The 22415-nt window shown below is 43.6% G+C and overlaps 1 protein-coding gene across 1 annotated transcript in view; it reads left to right on the plus strand.

Annotated features, from left to right (window-relative positions):
- DNAJC6 (DnaJ heat shock protein family (Hsp40) member C6) overlaps positions 1 to 22415 on the plus strand; it is a 64559-nt gene that overhangs the window by 11795 nt on the left and 30349 nt on the right. The window contains exons 2-6 of the mRNA XM_065409659.1: positions 12194 to 12344; positions 13404 to 13453; positions 13570 to 13718; positions 20145 to 20267; positions 22073 to 22206. Coding sequence (XP_065265731.1) covers positions 12194 to 12344; positions 13404 to 13453; positions 13570 to 13718; positions 20145 to 20267; positions 22073 to 22206 — 607 coding nt within the window. The remainder of the gene's footprint in view (positions 1 to 12193; positions 12345 to 13403; positions 13454 to 13569; positions 13719 to 20144; positions 20268 to 22072; positions 22207 to 22415) is intronic.

The following is a 22415-nucleotide window of genomic DNA, read 5'->3' on the forward strand; positions in this document are numbered from 1 at the left end:
ATTATGAAGGGAAATGGACACGATCAGTCAAGTCAGATAAGTTTTTTTCCTTGTTTCTTCCTGACTTTGGGTTTGAGAGGGAGGAGAGAATGGGTGTAGAGGAGAGGTAAATTGGCTAGGTTACCAGCTTCCTACAGAAGTGGTTTTCAACTTTTTTTCATTTGCAGACCCCTAAAAAATGTCAAACAGTGTTTCAGACCCCTTTGGTAATCTTACATATAATCTGTGGGTCTGCAGACCTCCAGGGGTCTGCAGACCACAGGTTTAAAACCACTGTCCTAGAGAATTGTCTCACTTGCAACCTTCAAAAAAGTGTGAATGTTTACCGATAAAGGAATAGTTGGATGATGATCTTAATGTTCCATTTTACATGGAACTGTGCTCCAGTAATATACTGGTTATGTCCTAGATGAATGTCTGAGAGAATGCATCTGTGCTTTGATAGATGTAGACTGTAACTTCATAAACAAGTGTTAGTGCCAAGAAATATGATAAATCACTGCCTTTTATAACTCTTTCACTAGAACAGTACCCAGAAACGTCATTTACTCTTCATAGAAAACAGCTAATCAAAACTTTCAGTTAGAACCCTCTCTCTGATCAAAATTAATCAATCAAAATCACAATTGTGCTTCGTCAAGGGCTGTATTCCCTTACCTATTTGTGTTACAGTAGGACCTAGATGCCCCACCAAGATTGGAACGCCTCATGCTAGCCATCGTAAAAACATATACTGTGTCCCTGTCCCAAAGGGATTACAACCAAAATGAACAAGGCAAAGGGTGAGAGGCAGAGAGTTGTCACAAATAGTGACTTGCCCAAGGTCACATGGCAGATCAGTGGGAGAGCTGGATATAGACCTCCAGGTCTCCTGACTCCCAATCCAGTGCATTATCCACTCAACCAGTATTTCTCAAACTTTTGAAAGAGGAACCCCACTTCAGGAGAATGTAACCAATTGTGCTCCCTCTTGTGCTGTAAAGGCCTACCCAAAATGAGGGGTCCCTCAGTGTAGATTGTGTAGATCTTCTTGCATTCTTAGACCAGCAATGAAACGTCAACAATGTTTACATTTTAAAATATCATCGGCATTTGAGTTAGCCGCATGGGGAAGAAGGAGGCAGTTCACACTACAGCACTATTGTTTCTCAGGCTGTCTGCAGACCCAAGCGAACATCACTGCATTACTTCCACTCAGGTCACTTTTTGGGGGTTTTCTTTGCAACCTTAACTAGAGACTCTTTCTAATGAAAGCTGAGACTCTGGAGAACAATTGAGACCTCTCTATGCCCCCCCACCTCCACTGCGAGGTGGGGGTGGGGGGTACACGCTCTACTTTACTTTGGAAAACACTGCACTAGACCACAGTGCAACAAACCTCTTCCTTCTGCTGTATACTTCACATAACCAGTCATGGCAGAACAACCACAGCCTGTTGGCTTGTTAGCTGACTGCCTCTCCAACATTGCTAAGCCGCTACATCATGGAGCTACAAAAGTTGTACCATTTTAAAAGTTCACTTTGCAAGTCTTAATGATATTTACTAGAAGTACAGGAATGAAACCTGTGTAATGGGATCCCAAAGGGTAGGCAAACCTGGAATTGATTACTATGCTCTGCTGATCTGCTCTGCTGATCTACTCTGTCAGAGCACATCTTGCTCATGGGGTAATGTTTCTGACAGGGACTGAGCATCTCAGGTATTACTTTATAATAGCAATACATGTTATGAGTTTTGTCCACCTGTGTTTGAAGGATTCTAGGGAATCTAACAATACTGAAAAACTAATACAAAAATTAAAAGGGCAACTGGCTCAAATGAGCAAAAGCTGTAGCTTAAATATTTCTTCTTTCAAATTTGCTAATTCTTTAGAAGCAGAGTTTAGGGTCTAATCTTTCCTGGATGCCTGAGAGATTTATGCAGGTAATTTTCATTAATGTGAGTGAGTTCCATTTATAAAACTACTATGCACTTTAGTGCTTTAAGTGTCTCATTTAAATTAGATGAATCTCGGAGGTGAACAGCATATAACTGATCACCTCCAATTTGCAATTATAAATAGGCATGGGCAAAGGATTGTCTCTAACACTTGTTAGATTTTGATGGCTACTCTTGCAAGTATATTTGACAAATGCAGCACTTAATATTATCCATTATGAGTGGCTGAAAGGAGTCACCTGTGCAGAGAAGTGTCCTTTAGAAATAACAATCACCTTCACATTTTAAGTGTGGGTTTGTATATTTCCATTAATGTTTATAAAATGACTTGAGATCCTCGGATGAAAGGCACTAAGTGACAAGCATGGAAGATAGCGTCAAGGCTCATAGTCTAAGGGAAAGAAGTGAGTTAGGATATCCTCAATTCTAATCTCCATTGGCACTCCCTATGGCCTTGAACAAGTCATAAATTTAACTTTCCCCTTCTGTAAAAATGGGGATAATACTGAAGCACTCAGAAATTTCACTGGCAGCTCTGGGGGCCCAGGGAATGCAGGATTAGATCCCTTCTTGCCTGTATCACAGAGCTGTTGTGTGGCTTAACATTGACTTAGAAGAGAAGTGCTGGATCATAATTATAGAGGTGTTTGTATGTCTTAGAGTTTGTTTAAAAACAGAACTCAAATGACATCCCTGATGCTGCCATGGTAATGACTTCAGGAAAAAACAATTCCCAGATCTGTAAAGTGAAGTACTTCGGGGGGAAATGTGGCATAAAGAGCCAGACATTTGGAAATGGTCAGGGAACTGAAGCACCGGCTGTGCAAAGTCACTTGCAAAGCTAGCTGAGCGCCTTTAAGTAGAGTGTCAGACTTCTCTCATGGAACCCCACGTATTCATTAGAGCATTTCATACTTTCAGAATGAAAGCAGCACTGATATGTAGAAGAAAATAGAAATCTTCCATTTTTTGATTTTTGAATTGATCTGTAGTTCCCACTCTGACTTAAATTATATTCTATTTTATTGCCACAGTAAATTTAACATATACTCTGCCAGCAATTTACAGGAGTCACCACCACTAGGGGAAACAGGAAGATATTTTTTCTCAGCATAGGGTGCTGGAGCATACTCCTGGGAGCTTCTTTGTTAAAGTTTTGCCATGATATTTAAGAGACAATTAAGGTGATTATACCTGTGCTTCTGGTAGAGTAACTCCCTCTTTGGATACTGCTAATACTAAATTATCCCTATGAGTGATTGCTTATCCATGGGTATAATGTAATGTTTAAAAAGCCCTAAAGATCCCTCCCCTCCTATTTTGAAATGGACCAGATTGCACCAGGAGGGAGGACAGTCCTGATTCTTTGGGGGAAGTGAGTGAGAAAGGGTTAACTTGCTGCAAGGACCACAGCTGCCTGCTCTTGTTGCAGGAATCTGCAAGAGAACAGGGTGGGGTTAGCCCTGGAGGCTTGGTGACTATTCAGTCTCCCTCAAAAGGGAGCAGAGAGCATGTGCAAGAGTACAGGGAAGAAAAATGTTCCTGGACTGGGAGCTGTCCCATGGAGAGTACCCTAATGATGTTGGTAAGCTGAAGTAAACCTGATTCCTTTGCTCTCTTTCTGTGTACTTCTGTTTGCCTTTGCCTTAAAGGGGACTTTCTTGGTTTGTTAGTTGTCTGAATGAAGGGTCTTATCTGGCTTAATTTCCTGACCTTGCATGTCTGCCTTCACCCCCCCATTTCAAGTTAAATACTGTCCTATCAACATTAATATTCAGACTAGCTCTTGAAAGTTTGCAAAGTGCATTTTAAATGCTTGTTTGCTTAATGGCTTTTTGTTTCCTTCCTAAGGTATAAGAAAAAGCCCTTACTGAAATGGGAAAGTGTCCTAGCCCTGCACCTGTTGCTGCCAGCACATGCATCTCTAGCACACTGGGTTTCTCACAGGCTGAGGTGACCTGCTTGTGGAAGCTTCTTGTCAAAATATAGGAAACTCATCTCTGCTATCGTCTCAGTCACTATCCTAGTATCTGTCTGCAAACACACTACATAAGAAGTGTCTCTAAGAACCCTGCATTCAGGGAAGATGTATGTAGAGCACTAGATTGGAACCAGCAGCTCTGATTCTAGTCCCAGCTCTAGCAGTGACCTTTGCACAATAGATTTAACTAACCTCTGGGGGGTCTGTTGGTTTTCACTCTTAAGACTTCTTCCTCTTCAGAGAGAGCCCAATAATTAAATGGCTCTAGAGGAGCATAAGCAAGATAAGACTGATTGTAAAGGAATTGAAACTTGAAAAAGAAGTTTAAAGGTGAGGGAAGGGCGGTAGTTCCTGACCCTTGTGTTGCTGTTGGTGATGCCTCACTGTCCAGGTGTTTACGTGGTCCTCATCACTGTAGCATCAGTGTGCCTTGGTCATTAATGACTTTTATCCTCCTCACGCCTGTGAGGTGATGGTATCCCCATTTTACAGATGGGGAACTGAGGCACAGGGTAGATTAAATGACTTTCCCAAGTCATAGAGGAAATCTGTGGCTGAGCTGGGAATTGGGCTCAGGTCTCTGTCCACTAGGCCATCGCTCCTCCAGTCTATCCCATCATACCAGGATGTGGTTCAGTAGAACTCCATCTGTTCCTTCTCTTCCCTTCTGACTCAAATCTTTCTCATCTTGTCTTCCTTCCACTTTGAATGAATTGTTGTTGTTCTTTGGTCTCCTCTTCCTCTGTTGCTCCTCCTGTCCCTTCTCTCCCCAAAGGGTATATGCTGTTTGATGCCAGGGAAGATCCATTGGTGTATCTGGAGGCTGGGACTCCTGCTCTCTCAGCAAAATGGGGTAGTGTGAGAGTAGAAGCAGAAAGCGTGGAATAGGGCACTGCTTCCTGCACCTTTAATCCTGTACATGAATGGCTCCTGTGGCCAGCTATATTTAGATGCTGTATCAGGAGCAGGGAGAGAAGGGGAGTTTCAAGGAGCTGCCCATCTCTTTACCCACAGCAGCATATTTGTAGTGGTGCGATTGGAATTGATTTAGGGTCATGGGGCTTTCCCTGTGACCCCCGGCACCAGTTTGGTGCCATCCAAGAGAAAATGCTGGGCTAGGGATCTATGTTGGTTAAAGGTGAATTGACTGGTCCCCCAGTATGATGCAACTTCAGCATCCCAGCCAAAAATGGGCACCAGTATTCCAGGAGTTGTATTTTGTATTTCTGTGAGGCATCCGGGGGGCAGAACTGTTCCCCCTTTATAAATGTCTGTCCACCTTTTCAGTTGCAATCAGTCCACTCCTGCATGAGCTCCCACTCTTTTTAGAAGGCTCCCTTTTATTTGACTTTGCACTGTTTTCATACCTTTAACTGTGCTATAGCATGCTGAGTGCCTTGCCTTATTGTAAGTGACAGTAAAGGACACTGCCAGGAGCAGCAGCACCTCTTAACATTTTTTGGGGGGAGCAGGGAGGGAGATCTGAATGGGGGTTTATCAGTTTTATTTGGTTATCACAAGGGGATTATCTTGGACAAGAACCAAGCAGACACCTGATGCAATTAGCAGAAATTTAAAAGTAACAACTGCATCCCTTTTTGTAGGTTAATCGGGGAGTGGCTGATATCCCATATGGTAGGGTGCCTATAACTATAGTAGTGCTGTATTATAAATAGCTGGTACGTATGCCTGATAATATGAGCGCATGGTAACTTCAGAATGAAAGGCTGCCTGTTGAAAATGAATGCATTCATTTTCTCTCTGACAGATGAATGTTTGAACTTGTCAACTAAACGAACGAAACTGTCACTTTACCAGTCTGAGCCACTGATGTGGAAATCTTAAAAGTGAGAAGATGGAAAAATTGTCATTGCTAATACAATTTTTTTTTTTTTTAAAGGGGAGGCATGTTAGCTTCTGTTTCGCTAGCATTTTACATTACACGTGCATTAAAAACACTATTAAAGGCTTCATCATTATTAGGAAAAGTAAAAAGTCATGGTTGGCAAAATACCTTGACTAAAACTTGTATCACAACTAATGACCAAATTATACAGAGCTAGAAGCTGTCAAGTGACAATCTCTCTGAAATACTTAAGCTTTTCAGTGACTATCCAATAATTGAATTAGTAAAGGATTCCTGCTGCATACAGAACAAAAATCTCATACTCAGCAAGAATCAGTTCTTCACAAACAAGGATAAGATCACTAGACAGTAATTTAACACAAGGTCAAAGTTAACTGGATTGCTATGAGTAAATGTGCAGAATATTGGATTGAAGGCCAGGTGGGGTACTCCTGCCATTCTAACTTGCAGGGGTGTATTTTTATGACGATACATTGGCACACTCCTAACATTGTAGAATAAAACGTTACTAGGTTTTAACACTGAATTTCACATATATGTTTATGGGTTTTAATTAATACTTCTAATATTGTTAAAGCATAAGCAAATAGGCACTTGCGACGCAATTGCTCCTTCCTGGGGAAAAAAAAAATCTCATGGTCTTATGCAGCAGCCTAGTTCCCCACACTGGTAATGTACAGTCTGTGCAAACAACGCTACAAAATGTGCCTGCTGCCTTCACATGTTAAGGAAGATGCTTATTGCCAAATATTAATTATCTTGTATTCTAGTTTTATATAGATTCTTCTGAATGCTGAAAGAACATTATGCTACAAACTGTGCATCCCTACCAAGCATGTGTCAATCTGTTGAGCTGTATGTTAGGGTCTGAATCATTCCCTCTGGTAATCAGAGAGCAGCTTATATTGAGAAGTATATGATCCTTGGTTGTTGATTGTCTTCATTAGAACTGCACCAGGGCTACTGATGATTCTTCTAATTAACAGTTTTGAAAACCATAATTAAGTGGAGTTTTAGCAGAGGTTGTCAATTGAATCTAAGTTATGTTGCTTTTTTAAAATCTGCTTAATTCCTTCCTCAAACATTCTGATGATTTCCATTTAAAAAGAAAAGAGTAACAGTAGGTACAGTACTGCTGAAGTTCTATTGATTTCTACAGAATGGAACAGAGTTTTGTGGATAGTGGTTAGGACGCTAAGGCCTTGTCTACACTACGCAGCTTTTAGCGACAAGGCTGTGTCGACACAGCCTTGTCACTAAAAGTTGGCGTGTGTGAACGCTTTGTCAGTATTTTGTCTGTACTTTTGCCGACAAAATACTTCCAGCCCCGTGAGTGGCGTTAGCTGTGTCGGCAGGAGAGCGCTCCTGCCAACAAACTGCGTTCACACTGCCACTTGCTTCGGCAAAACTTTTGTCTTTCGCGGGGGGGCTTTTTTAAGTACCCGTGAAAGACCAAAGTTTTGTCGACAACGTTGCAGTGTAGACAAGCCCTAACTCTGTCGTCTGCTGGTCACTGAGGTTTATATGCATCATATAAGCAAGCCTTTGAAGATAGGCTGTATATCCTGTTTTTTATGACAAATGCGCTCCCAGAAGTGGCATCTGGCTGGCTGATCAATGATGGCGGTAGTTGACACTAGACTTGCTTGACGGTTGCAACAGGAGAGGCTGGTGGGATATAACTTGCAAGCTTCTTGGGATAACTTAATGTCTTGTTCAGATGGTGCAAATACGACAATATTTATCCTGTTTGCAGTGTTGTAGCTGTATTGGTCCCAGGATCTGAAAGAGATAAGATAGGTGATGTTATATAATATTGGACCAACCTCTGTTGGTGGAAGGGACAGACTTTTGAGCTTCACAGAGCTCTTCCTTAGGCCTGGAAAAGGTGTCCAGAGTGTCCATGCTAGTTTGTCTAGCTTCAGATCCAAGCTAACATGGATACGCAGGAGAAGAGAAGGTAACCAGAAGAAGAGCTCTGTGAAGCTCAAAAGCTTTTTCCCTTCCACCAACAGAAGTTGGTCCAATAAAAGATATTACCTCATCCACCTGGTCTCTCTCAATATTTATCCTGGTTAATTCAGACTCGTGGTATGATATAGCTAATATTTTTTAAAAATTAATGTCTGCACTTGCAGAATCAGCTTTCTCTTTTTCAACAGTAAAAAATATTGCCCCACTAGTTAGCATGTATAAGACAAACAAGCCAAAAAATCTGGGATTTCTATTTCCATAAAAAGAAATGACTATGTAGAAATTACCTGAGCAGACTGTCGTTTTACAGTCCTTTTTTTATCATGGATTAATTCCTGGTTTCAGTATCCGTTGTTTGCTTAGCATGTGAGATGCTCTATCACTTCTGCTCAGTGATACTGATTTGTTCTGGTTTTAAACACTTTTATGCTTTTACATGGCTTTGGGAGAGAGTGTTTGCCAGGGACAGAGTAGCTGCTGATGAAGATATATATATTCTCTATAATTAAAGGATAATGTGCAGTAGAAAGAGAGAGCTTCAAGATACACTATCTCTGGAATGAAATGTCACTTTGTTCTCTTGTAAATTGTCTGAGTGATCTGCACTGTATCTCGTAACTAGGAAATTCGCTTTATCTGTCGGATCATAGGACACTTCCAATTCACTGACTAGAAGATACTGGGTCCAGTAACTACCAAGATTTTATGTCAAAGTGCTGGTGTAATGTAGGCTTCTCAATGTGTGTAGGATGGATAACTGTGATAACTGCCCATTGTTGAACCTTCATTATTGGTTCTATGCCCTCAGTTGCTTGACACCAACTATCTAAGGGTACGTCTATACTTACCTGCTGGCTCGGCGGCAAGCACTCGAACTTCTGGGTTCGATTTATCGCGTCTTGTCTGGACGCGATAAATCGAACCCAGAAGTGCTCGCCGTCGACTCCGGTACTCCTGCTCGGCGAGAGGAGTACGCGGAGTCGACGGGGGAGCCTGCCTGCCGCGTCTGGACCGCGATAAGTTCGAACTAAGGTACGTCGACTTCAGCTACGTTATTCACGTAGCTGAAGTTGCGTATCTTAGTTCAAATTGGGGGGTTAGTGTAGACCAGCCCTAAGCTTTTCAGTGGTAACAACTTGAGTTTCTTCTTCAATTCTTTTCCAGCACCATGGCTATCTGTAGCACATATGGACTTATTTGTTCTACCTTTGCATCAGTCTTAATTTTCTTCTCCATGAAGATCGCTTTTAGATTCTCTTTTAAGAAAGTCTCTCTCCTCTCTCACCTCCCCAGGCATTCACTTTCTAACTGTTGCGCATATTTATTTTTGGTCAGCCTTTTCAGTGTGTTCTTTTAGTTCCTTCAGCAAATAAATTTCAAAGGTTGACTACCACCTATGTTCAGCTACTTCTTCTATTTCCATGTTCTCTACTGTCTCCCCTCGGTTCTCTTAAAGGTGAATTGAAAAAACCAAGAGTATCTTTGAGTACAAAACTACCTCCCACTTTCTTATATGTTAGAAATATCAGATGTTCATCTCTCTGTACTGTTCTTCCATATTCCCCTGTCATATGCTCACCTTACTTCAATTGAAAGCTAACACTTTACTTTAATCAGTCTCTTACTACCATATGGCTATTTAGAAGTGTGGGGGGTGGAAGGGAGTAGTATCTACCTTCCAAAGGTAGTAAGAAGCACCGGCAAAGCTCTCTAATGAGCAGAAGTATCAGCTGACCAGTCTTAAATTTTACAGCTTCTGTAGGGGATCCCATTCTAACTATTCCGAAACTACCACAGTACCATATGCTAAACATGCCTTAGATAAAGGGCAATAATAGCATAACTTTCAAACTTTAGGATCCATTGGTTCATTACATGGTCTCCATTACTGTTTGGATTTTAAACAGCAAGTGTAGTGTAAATTATTTAAATAGGGACATAGGATTGGTAGTTTATAGCAAAGTAGAAACTGGATTTACTTTGTAGAGCAGCTCAGGCAGCCTCTGGGCCAGCTGCACTGGCTGCTGCTGAGGCAGTCTTGGGCCACCGCACCCCCCCACCCCCAGCAGCAGCAGGAGTTTGGGTGTGGGAGGAGGCTCAGGACAGGAGGTTGGGGCGCAGGAGGGGGTGAGGGCTCTGGGCGGCACTTACCTCAGGGAGGGGGGGGCTCCCCAGAAGCGGCACCATCCCCCTCCCTCAGCTCCTAGCAGACAGCTCCCCGTGCTGCCTCCACCTGCAAGCACTGCCCCGTAGCTCCCATTGGCCATGGTTCCTGGCCAATGGGAGCTATGAAGCTGGCGCTTAGGGCAGAGCCAGGTAGGGAGCCTTATAGTCCCATCAAACCTCTGCCCCAGTACCAGCGGGTCCCAGGCCACATGCCGCTGCCTGCCCCCTCAGTACCAACGGAGGTCCCAGGTTGCTCACCCGTGGCACCCCCTGGGTTGCCCCCCTCCCCAAGATTGTCAGTCAGGGCTGTATAATACAAGGTGGTGGAATCTCCTTCCTTAGAGGTTTTTAAGGCCTGGCTTGACAAAGCCCTGGCTGGGATGATTTAGTTGGGGATTGGTCCTGCTTTGAGCAGGGGGTTGGACTAGATGATCTCCTGAGGTCCCTTCCAACCATGATATTCTATGACAGGTCACAGGCCTGAATTTTTGTGTACTGTTTGTGACCTGTCCATGACTTTTACTAAAAATACCTGTGACTAAAACGTAGCCTTAATTATAGATAATCAAAGGATTTTTAAATCTTTTGCTAGACTGATGCTTTGCAGTTCAGTTGCAGAATGAAATAAAAGAACCTGTGTACTGCAATCTGTAACAGAATTGGAAGTCCCTTCCAGAACAATACTCTCAGCTGGAAATTAACAGAGATTCTGCATCCATAACAAAGATTTTCATAACTTAATTATTGATGATTACAATAAAAATAAATATCAAATCACTTTTTTTTTTTTAAATTTGTGACGTGAAGGATATACTGTGTATAAGAACACATTGCATAACCCTAACCCACCATACTAACACTCTGTTTTGTTTTGCTCTGGAACATTCACTGTATCCTATTGGCTTCTTAGCATTAAATCACAACTGTGAAGACATGCCTCTTCTTATTGTTTACATTACATTAATGTCCCAATCTAGTCCAAGGCCCATTATGCAGGGTGTTGAACAAACATATATGATTTTAATAAAATCCACAAACATGTCCCTTCTGCTCGCCCTCCCCCAGTAAAATTGAAACACCTACCTTGCCTGTTGACAACGGATATTGCCAGGAACACGTAACCCCATGACTATCTCCACTCCCAAGATACCCTGTCTGTGAAATGGGATGCCTACTATCATCCCCTCTTGCATACTGCGTGTATTACGAGGGTAGAAGGCAGAGAATAGAAAAGCTATTGGTTTGTATTTCTCATAGGAGACTAGATGTTCAGGGATTGGGAGACTGAGCCTGGGACTTCTGAGATGCATTCAGGCTGGTGACCACGTCAGCTGTGATAAGAGTTGCTGAGATTGTTGCCTCGATTTCATGGTAGAGAAGTCCGTTACAGGAAGGGCAACCTTGATGGAAACTGAATTCTGCTTGTACCCGGAGGCTGGGTTGAGGCAAAAAGTAGCATAGCTTGTACTGCTCTTGCCCATACTGTGCCTATTCTATAGACCAGGGGAGGCCAAACTTACTGACCCTTCAAGCCGCATATGACCATCGTCAGACGTTCGAGAGCTGGGACACACCTGCTGGGGCTCCGGGCTTCAGCCCTGCGGGTGGCACCTGCTGAAGCTTGGGGCTTCAGCTTCTTTTGCTGCTGCCTCTCCCCAAGGAGCTAAAGCAGAGACCCCCTCCTTGCAGCTCCCAGCTGTTAGCTCTGCAGGGAGAGGCAGCAGCAAACACCTGGGAGCTGCAGGAAGGGGCCACTGAGGGAAAGAGGGGGAGTGTGCCTGGGTGAGTGTGACTCAAGCTGTTAGGAGGTCTGAACCTTCAAATTGTGCACCCCCCCCCACTCTTACAGTCAGCAGTTGTCTCTGGCAGAAGCTCCTAGCCCCACCCTGCCGCAGGGCAGAAGCCCTGAGCACCCCTCCTCCCCCTGGTAGGCAGAGAATGGTGGGGTGTGGAAGGCTCCGGGAGCTGCACTTTAACTGCAAAAGAGCCGGGGTTTGGCCACCCCTGCTATAGACTGTCAACCTGATGCCTTGCACACAATGCTGGCAACTCCTAAAAATCTTCACCTTGGCCAGCAGGAGTGCTTCCACAACTCTGAAAATCGATATTTCGCTGGAGACCAGTGAGAGTAACCTGTTTCCTGATCTTAAGCAAAGCACTCAGCTGTGTTACCATGAGGCTAAAGCAGAGTGCCTGTTGGCAGTATGTTCTTTGTTTTGAATGAGTGACATCTGTGTGACTTTTTTTTTTTTTTTTTTTTTTTAAGGGGCATCATCGCCAGATATGGAATCCACCTATGGGGGAGGCTTACTAGACATGGTGAAAGGAGGAGCAGGGCGACTCTTCAGCAACTTGAAGGATAACCTGAAGGACACCCTAAAAGATACCTCTTCAAAAGTTATGCAATCTGTTGCCAGGTATAGTACAACCAAAGCCTCTCAACGCAGGTAAAACAAATACTGTAGCTGCAGGATGTTAGTGGGAAGGAAACTACTTTGTTCTTAACTGGCATTGGACAAAGAACCTGGAAAAAGACCAGTTTATCTAGAAAGCTTTTCTTTTCTTTTCTTTTCTTTGTTTGATGTGACCTTTATGAATGAGTCAGCCTTATAATTGGGTATATGGTTTAAATGAAGCTAAGACCACTAAAGCAGGATTTGTAACCTTGAGATGAGTGAATGTCAGAGATCCTGAACATCTGAATGGGCTTTTCCTATCCATTCTCTTCTCCAAGTCTCTTTACTACTCTTACCTCTATATCCCTTGTGCAATCCCACTTCTATCCTCTGCAGACCGTTTTTGTCTTTTTAAATACCGATTCTCCCAACTGACTGACCTCTGTTCCCTCACCCATCTGCTGCTCAACATGAGACGACAACCTCTCGCTAACATCTCACTTCTCCCTATTCAGCTCCCCTTATTGTTCCCATCCTTAAATCCATTCTTGACCGCTACCTTTTAAGAGAATTCTGTTGACTTGTTGCATGCTGTTGGTCACTGCTGCTGACCGCACCTCAGCTATGCACTGTGCTCTGGTGCCGCCTTGTGGTGTACACTGTGTATTCTGGGATAACTCTGAGCTGGCAGAGCACTGCATAGTTCATGATCTTAGGAGAGGCTTTCAGGTGTCTGTGGAAGTTACTGACTGTGCAGGTTGCTCAAAAATTTCCATTAGAAATTGAAGTCAAGGCAGATAATGATAATGAGAAGTGGAGGATGCTCTTTTGAGAAAAAAGAAGGCAATGGGGTAAAGACAGTTGGCTATAAAAAGGTTGTTCAGTCCATTGTTGGAAAGCAACATTTTAAAACTCTACTTCTGTCTTGTTTAGACTTAACTTCCAGTGTACTAAGTAGTTTGTCTCATCTGTTATCCATACTTAATCTGAAGTGAGTCTTTGTGGAGAAACATTGTTGTCTTGGCTTCTGTATGTAGGTGTGTATGTTAACATGTGTCTTCCCTGCTTTCTTTCCTTTAGTTACACCAAGGGAGAGCTAGATATTTCTTATGTTACCTCAAGAATCATTGGTAAGTGTCAGTCACTTTTGTAAATGAAATGATGCTGTCTGTGGTAATCTGTGTTTATGAACCAACTTCTGAACCCTGTTGTGGTCCGTACTCACTCTTGTGTTTGGTCTCGACAGTTATGTCTTTTCCTGCTGAAGGGGTTGAACTGGGGTTCAGGAATCACATTGAAGATGTGCGGACGTTCTTAGATTCACGACATCCTGACCACTACACGGTCTTCAATTTGTCACAGAAGTCTTATCGTAGTGCCAAGTTTCATAACAGGGTAAGTGCTTTCTTCTGGGATACCAAAGCCCAGGATCACAAAAATTGCTTCCGAGACCTCTTGCTATCTGACCCAGAGTTCTTACAAAACAAAGGGGGCAGGTTCTGTGCCTCCTGAGGCAGAGCACAGAAGGCTCAGTTCAGGGAGAAGGGGGACCAAAGGTGGCTTTAAATGCCCATTACGCTCCCTGGATTCTGGCCTACTGCAGGGCCTCAAACAGCCCCTGGCATAAGTTAAAGCAGCCCTTGAGGGCTCAGTGCTATGGCATGTACCTGCACCGGAGCTTGCAATGGGAGGGACTGTAGGGCTCCTTAGGTTGCTGCTATGCCACCTGTGGCTCCTGTACAGCTACTAGAAACTGCTGCAGAGGAGTGAGGAATAAGCACTTATTCTTTTAGAAAAATTTCTGAAAGATTTATCAGTCTATAAAACTTAGCGTTAATATACTGACTGAGTTGCACAACTCTTTAAAATTGTAGCGTGTATGAATGAAAGTAGCTGCCATCTGCATGACTGCGTAATAGCATCATGCTCTGATGCTAATAAAGGCCTGAAAAGCAGAGGGTAGTTGTGACTGGTTAGACACCCCCCCCCCCCACACACACACACACACCCTTCTTAGATGCCACCTGATGTACTGGGGTTTCACTGAGCCCCTCCTGCTCCACCAGCCTGGATTCCCTTCCCTGTTTTGCTGAATTAGGCTCTCCGGCCTCTTGCCGCACACACACAGGTAGGGCCACACCCAGCTGCAGACACAGAGTGAAGTCAGCTCTGTGTGAGAGGACTCACCCAGCACTCACGTGCACACCCCCCTTTGGGGAATAAACCCCAAATAATACTGTCTTGCGCTGTATAGAAAGATTTGCACAGTGCAAGCTCCTAAAAATTGGCCCTCTTTCTCAATGTGAAGAGAGATGCACAACTTCTTGCTCTCTCCCCCCCCCCCCAGTTAGAAATTGCACAAACTGGTTTTAATAATAAACAAAACAAATGTATTGACAATAAAAGGCAGATGTTACGTGATAATAGGGGATAGCAAACAGAACAAAACAGATTTTGAGCAAATAAAACAAAACATGCATATTAAGCTTAAGATCTTAGAGATTAATTTCAAGAAGTAATTTCTCACCTTAAATGTTGTTGTAGGCAAGTTGCAGTGTTTCTGTAGCTTAGAGTTCCAGTTATTTCTTCTTACAGACTGGATCCCTGTCTCAGTCTGAACTCACCCCTGCCTTTCCTCTCAGGTTGGTTCCTTTGTCCCTTCAGGTACTTTCAGCATCTTTCTTCTTGGGTAGACCATAGAGGAGAGTCTAGATCAACCCCCTCCCCAGCCTTAAAAAGGACTTGCCTAAGGCAGGAAACCTTTGTTTGATCCCTGTACGAGGAAAAGTATCAGCGGTGTCCAAGGTGGTATTTTGTATCAGGTGATCTTATCACCTGACCTGGTAGTGTCACAGCTACATCTCAGGAAGGCGAGAGATTAGTATCTTCACAGTCTTGTTGTTTCTTCCTAATGGCCCATCAAGGCTGTGATGGCGGGTTGTCTGGTGGGTGACACACACACAAACACACACGTAATTGTTACATAGTCAATATGCCTAATTTCAGATACAGAAATGATACATGCATAGAAATTGGATAATTACATTCAGTAAATTATAACCTTTCCAATGATACCTTACACGAGCCATCTTGCATAAAGTATATCTTGGGTATGCCATATTCATATCATATCCATATTTCTATGAAGAATATGGGGTGTGATGTCACATTATAATCACCTACTGCAGATGTGGGAAAACTACGGCCCGCGGGCCATATCCAACCCATGAGACCGTCCTGCCTGACCCCTGAGCTCCCGGACGGGAAGGCTAGTCCCCGGCCCTTCCCCTGCTGTCCCCCTTCCCCTGCAGCCATGCCGCTGCGCTGGCCGTGCTCTGGCCCGCTGGTAAGGGAGTTGGGGGGTTGGGTAAGGGAGCGGGGGATCCTGGGAGGCAGTCAGGGAGGATAGGGCGGTTGGATGGGGTGGAGGTTCTGGGGGGGCTGTCAGGGGATGGGGAACGGGGGGGGTTGGATAAGGGGGTGGGATCCCGGGGGAAGTTAGGGGCGGGGGATCCTGGGAGGAGGTGGTCGGGGATGAGGAGCAGAGGGTGGTTGGATAGGGGGTGGGAGTCCCGGGGGGCTGTCAGGGGGTGAGGGTGTGGATAGGGGACAGGGAGCAGGGGGGTTGGATAGGGGGTGGGGGTCCCGGGAGGTATGGGGACAAGGAGCAGGGGGGGTTGGATGGGTTGGGGGTTGTGAGGGGGGCAGTCGGGGGCAGGAAGTGGGAGGGGGTGGATAGGGGGCGGGGGCCAGGCTGTTTGGGGAAGCACAGCCTACTGTATTGGTACTGTCCGTAGGGAACCCTCACTTCACCAGACTCTCCTAGAAAGAATTAAAAAAGCAAAGCAGTGAGAACAGGTATCCTAGCAAAGGTGCTTTTAAAGAAGTTTTCTTTAAAATAAACTAGCATACTTCTGCGTTGCAAAACTGTCTCTAGCTACATAAAATATTGATGCAATTGGTGATATAACTTTATTTTGTGAGGGCAGGAATATCTGGTGGCTAAAGCACAGGGTTGGAAGTTAGATATGGGTTGTGTATCTGGCTCTGCCACTGACTTTTATTATTTGAGAAGTCACTAATGTTTTCTGCCTTAGTTTCCTCCTCTGTAAAACCAGAATGATACCAGACAGAAGTGTGGGGCTCCAATTCGTTGAAGGTTTTAAAGCATTTGGAGATCCCTGTAGATATGCAAGGTTAGGCATAACTGGTAGAAAAACTTTCCTACAAGCGATTTTCTTCCTCCTTCTTTCTAGCTCTGTCTTCCACCAAAATGCAACGTTAATTACTAAACTTAAGCTAGTGTAGCAAGAGATTACCTAACTTCAGTTTAGTCTGATCTATAGTTAATAGTCTAATTGCAGCTACTGTCTAGATCACTGGTAGCCATACCATGGATTTTTGCCACTAAAAAAATGGCCGTTTGTGAACGGCCTTTCTGTGGTGGTGTTGCATATGCTGTCAGTGAATCAGGAAAACCTGTTAGGTTAAAATAATCAAGGAGCTTTTAATTCACATTTGCTTAATGAATTCAGGTATATTTGTTGGCAATGAGGCTGAGATGAAGAGGGCTCAAAAAAACTGGACTAACATCAGGGCTCTTATGTATCAATAGAAGATGCAGTGGGATCTGTATTTTCAGCAGCTCAACTTAAAATATTTTAGTGGTATTGCTGCTGTTGTCATATATTGAAAGAATGCTATAGGGCAGGAAATAGTATTCATTATTTACTACTGTGTATGTTACCTACTAAGAATGACTAGCCATTTTGTTAGCTGTTGCCTCAAGACATGAGGCAAAAATGATAAATAACATTTATTAAAATGCAGCATCTTAAGGTTCTGGGCTGGGATAGTCTGTCTCTACTAGGCAGGCAGGAAAGATAAGGTATAATTTTGCATAATTGTTCCATGGTGCTCTTGCAGTGGATGTGGTATACATGGAAAAATACTAATCGATCCTAAAGGAGCTGAAATCCTTGTATAACTATTCTCCATTTAGGTTTTGGCTCAGGATTAACTGAGAAGTGTTCCTCCCAATCCCCTCCATGCACAGTAGCTGCTTGTTCTGTTGTGTATTTCAAGTGGATTATTCGTTTCCTATTCTCTAAGACTTTTTTTTTTCAAGAGGAATAAATCTTTATATAAAAATGTTTTAAATTCATGATTGCTGTTAAGTCTCCTCTTCTATAACCCTTTTTGCCTCCTACTGGCTCATTCACCACCTTTTTTTTTTTTTTTTTTTTCTCTAGACTTGTGAAGAGGAAAAGTAGCTGCCATATCTGAAGATAGGAGACAGTTTAAAAAAAAAATTAGCAAGGCAAAATGTAGAGCCACTGGAAGAATGTAAATTGGAACAGTATAATACTCATTAGTCCTTTAATATTCCATTCTTCTAGTGCAGGGGTCTCAAACTCCTGGCCTGCAGGCTGAGCCTCCCCAATGTGGCCTGCGCGGCTCCAGCAGTTTTGGGGCCAGGTCTCTCCCTTGGCCCCACCTGCCGCCCCCGGGCGCTCCCCCCTCTGGGGCCCCGGCAGCACAGTGGAGCTGAACAGCGTCTGCCTGCTCACTCCAGTGGCTGCCGGCCCCTCCATGCGGCCCTGGGGCAGGGCTGTGCCTCCGTGCACGGCCCCCGCCCCAAGCACCCCTGTGGCCAATGGGACGCTGCGGGGGCGGTGCCTGGGGGCAGCAGCGCACAGAGGCCCCCTGGTCCACCCCAGGTAAGCACTGCACCGCCAACCCCCTCCCAGAGCTTGCACCCCAGACCCCTTCCGCACCCAAACTCCCTCCTAGAGCCTTAGGCAGGTGGGGGGTGGAGTTTTGGGGGGCGGGTTCTGGGCGGCATGAGTGACCTTATTGGCCCGCTGGGAGGATTTGAGGACTGGCACTGGCCCTAAGGTATATTGAGTTTGAGACCCCTGTTCTAGTGACTTTCCTGGTAGTGGCTTCTCTGGCAGTTTCCCAAGGAAGCTGGGAGAAATTCAAAATAAAAGTCTTATGCACAAAAACAAGATGATGTTACGGTCCTAACACGTATCATAAACATGGCCACAGGCCCCCATATTTCAAAAGCCATATAAAACTTCCACTTACTTTTATGTTGTGTTGAATTTCCTTAGTGATATTGAGGTAGCACTTCAAATAAAGAAAACTACGTAACATATACTTAAAAATTTCCTAATTGCATATTTGCTTGCTGGCCTGTAATTACAGACCAAGCAAATGCATAATTATGGACTGCTGGAAATGCATATTTACTTTATAGATGGTAATGGCTTTTTCAGAGTCTGCTGTGTCAAGGCCTAGTTAGAGGATATTTAGTTTATGGGTGGTTGGTCATATTGACAGTAACAGCCTCTCTTGGAGAACTACAAAACACAATCTGGACTAATTGCCTGTGCAACTCCACTTTCAAAAATCATGATGTGAAAGTGTCTGGGGGGGGAAAAAAAGCCGAATGGCCAAATAAATGCTCATTGCGCTTCATGTGAGCACTCCCTAATGTATGCTCGTGCTACAGATCAAAATGACTATTTCTGACTATTGTACATAATTTAAAATAAGAATTTGTGTTACAGACTGTTACCTGCAGCAACAGATGCCATGCTAGGTGCTTACAATGGGAAACAAAACATTCTTATAGGGGGATTCCAGCCTTGCTATTGATCCTCTTACAAATATTAGGGTTCTAACTAAATACAACCCAAAATACAGAATTAATTGCTTAGACATTATGGGCAGAGTCTGAGTAAGCCGCCTTGCCAAATTTATATCATTCTCCTTTTAAGTGCTTATATGATTATCTAAGGAACTTCCCCGTATTTAGGAAGGTTTAACCAAACCATCTTCTTCTCTCCCCCTCCCTGCCCCTGGTATTCCTAAAGCAGAATTCAAATGTCTGCTGGGGGGGGAACTGCTCCTCAGACAAAGAGTGAAACTTGGTGCTGCAGCTTCCCCCTCTGGCCAGAAACCTCTTTTTAAAAGGCAGTTCAATTAAAAATAAGCCAACTGGAGAAATAGGTTTGTGGAAGGCTAGCCAATCTGCAACTTGGCACAGCACTGCAAAGATTGTCCTTGAGACAACTGTGTGATTCAGAGAGTATGTGGATGAGTGATAGCTAGAAGTGCTTTGCTTGTTTGTACAGCTTAGCATTTGAGGAATAATGTTCTGGCTGACATCTTAGTAACTCTTTATTACCAAGTCCTTTCTACAAAGAATTACTCATAAGATTGCTGTAGAAATCAGATCTCTCTCTCTCCAGGAATTAATATTTACTAATTAGGCACTAGTGGCCTGATCTTCAGGGTTGCTGAGGTCTCTCAAACCCCATTCCATTAAGTCAGTGGAAGCAAGAGATGCTCGGCATCTCTTGAAAACCAGGCCCTAACTTTAAGAACCAATTTGTTAACTTTTCAACCCTGTGACCTACTGCAGGACTTACTACAATGTAACTACAGTATAATCAAAGCACAACAATTTGATCCAACTCTTCCTTGCACAGAGAATTCAGTGCTTTAAATGGTTACTAAGGATGATCCAAGTTGCATGCTAAATATTTCAAAACTGTTTTAAAATGTATTGTCAGGGACAAAATATCAATTTCATATTATGAAACAAAAAATCCTCTTCTCTTGCCCCTTCTATAATTCATGCCTCCCCATTAAGCAGAGTTATGCATGAAAAGAGAGGCTGAAGGGGTTTAAAGCATAGCATTTACCTTGTGTGGAAGGAACATGCTCTTTTTGACAGGAAAGATCCATGAACAAAGCTCTCAATTAAAGGGATTATGAAGTTTGTTTGTTCACTATGTGATCTCCTAGGTATCTGAATGTAGCTGGCCAATGAGACAAGCGCCCAGTCTGCATAATCTCTATGCTGTATGTAAGAACATGCACAACTGGTTACAGCAGAACCCCAAAAATGTGTGTGTCATCCATTGCATGGTAAGTCAGCCAGTAGCTGCATTTGAGAAATCTCTGCTTGTAACCTCTTGCTTCCCTGGGGAACTGACCAGCAATAAATGCACCATTGTACAAGGATACAATGAAGTAAGTCCATACAGGAGAATAAGCATTATACAATATGCAAAAACCTAAACTTAAATATAAAGAGATAATGCAACTTGATTTAAGCTAAAATTGCTTCATGTCTTACATGTATTGCAATATATTTGATCACTTAGTTTGAGAGCCTTTTCTGGCCAACACAATGGCAGACATTGCTTTGAGTAGTGTTATGGTTTGTCACAACTTTAAATGTAGTTTCTAGTTTGGCTGGGGGGAGGAGCGCTTGAATAAGAATAATTAAACCTAACATTAAAATGTGGGTCTATTCTGAAAATTCTCTCTGCAACAAGAGGGACATTTTACTCATCAGATCTGCTTCCTGTGAGTATTGAGTCACTTTTCATGGAAGTTAGTATAACTAAGTCTGATGGCTTTTAATCCAGTGAGCCCTGCAGAGCCAACGTAGCTAAGGAAGATGAACCACGTTCTGTCCCTCCTTGTACATCAACAGACTTGTTAACAAAGTAGTGTTTCCAGGGCCTTGTGCAGATCCATTGAGGGCCATGTAATTGCACAGATGTTGAGGACAGTGTAGGCTGAAGATTGTGTCAGTGACACCTACACAATCACACTCTTTGGCCTGTAGAACCTTTATGGTTGATAATGATCCCGAAGGAGTTCTGTTTAACTTTCAGAGCCCAGGTTGGCATTCCAGGGCTGGCAGTTTTGGGCAGTAAAAAATTCCAGATGAAATCTGCCTAGGTCATAAGAAACTCCCGATAAATATTAACCCTGGTGCCTCATAGTGTCACTCTCAATATGAGTACAGCTCTACTGTGAAAATCAGAAACACATAGGTTCTCTAGGTATGTAGTTTCCCAACCCAAAAGACTCGAACATGACAGAGCTCCCAAATGAATTTTGTGTGTGTCGAAGGGCATTTTTCTCTTTGACCGCCCTCCCCTAACTAGCTTATACAGCCAGCCAAGTCCAAAAGATAGGCAGGTTACCAATATGGGGCCCCTCTTCAGCAAGGCACTTAAACCAGTGCTTAACGTAGGTATGCAATGATGTTGTACCCATGTTGGTCCCAGGATATTAGAGAAACAAGGTGGGTGAGGTAATATCTTTTATTGGACCAACTTCTGTTGGTGAGAGAGACAAGCTTTTGAGCTTACACAGAGCTCTAACCCTGAAGAAGAGCTCTATGTAAGCTCGAAAGACATGAGTGGTCCCTTTGCTTTCAAGCACATGCCCATATTCAGCAGGATACTTAAGCCTTAGTCTGTTCTAGGGTGGCAAATCCTGTATCCAGGTAAATCGCTGCTTTAGCAGATGTCTGAAATAGCAGATTGCAGTGAGCCCAAGATCTGCAGGTGTAGTTTAATATTACAAACAGCAAATTACTAAAACACACAGCAGAAGTTCCAATCCAAAGACGAGTTATTCCTGGGCCCTCAAAATCTTGTGTGAATCATCAGCTACACTTGTATGCACTTCTGTAAAATAGCTGAATCCGTTTAAATCAACTGTATTTAGTCCGGTTCAAAAGTTAATTACTGGAAATTAAAGCGCTGAAACAAGAGTTTCTATAGACCTTCCTCCTTTAGCTCTAATACAGCCGTGTCATTGAAATCTTGCTGAAATGCGCTTTTTAAATAGGGATTGGGTTAAAATAGACTGTCCTTTCCCTTCAATTAACAGGATATCTCTGATCTGTGCTCTTGCATTTTATCTGACAGGATGGTCGCGCAGCATCAGCAGTTCTGGTCAGCGCAATGTTCTGTTTCTGTCATCTCTTCTCTAGTCCAATCCCAGCTCTTCAGTTGCTCAATTCAAAGAGACCTGGAATAGGACTCTGGCCATCCCACAGAAGGTAGAGTATGTTAGTCGGGCGAGCACTATTCAACATAGTTTAAATGTATAACTGTTTTAGGCCTGTGGTCCCCATTTCCTTAGCTGTCCAGGCCTGGGTCCTGCAAACAATTCCGTGCGTAGTCCCGCTGAAGTCAGTGGAACTGCTCATGTGCCACATGCTAGCCTGAGTAATGATGGTCTAAAGTATTAAGCAAGAGGTTTGGAGTT

Source organism: Emys orbicularis, chromosome 8 (genome assembly GCF_028017835.1).
Source record: "Emys orbicularis isolate rEmyOrb1 chromosome 8, rEmyOrb1.hap1, whole genome shotgun sequence".
Taxonomy (NCBI): domain Eukaryota; kingdom Metazoa; phylum Chordata; order Testudines; family Emydidae; genus Emys; species Emys orbicularis.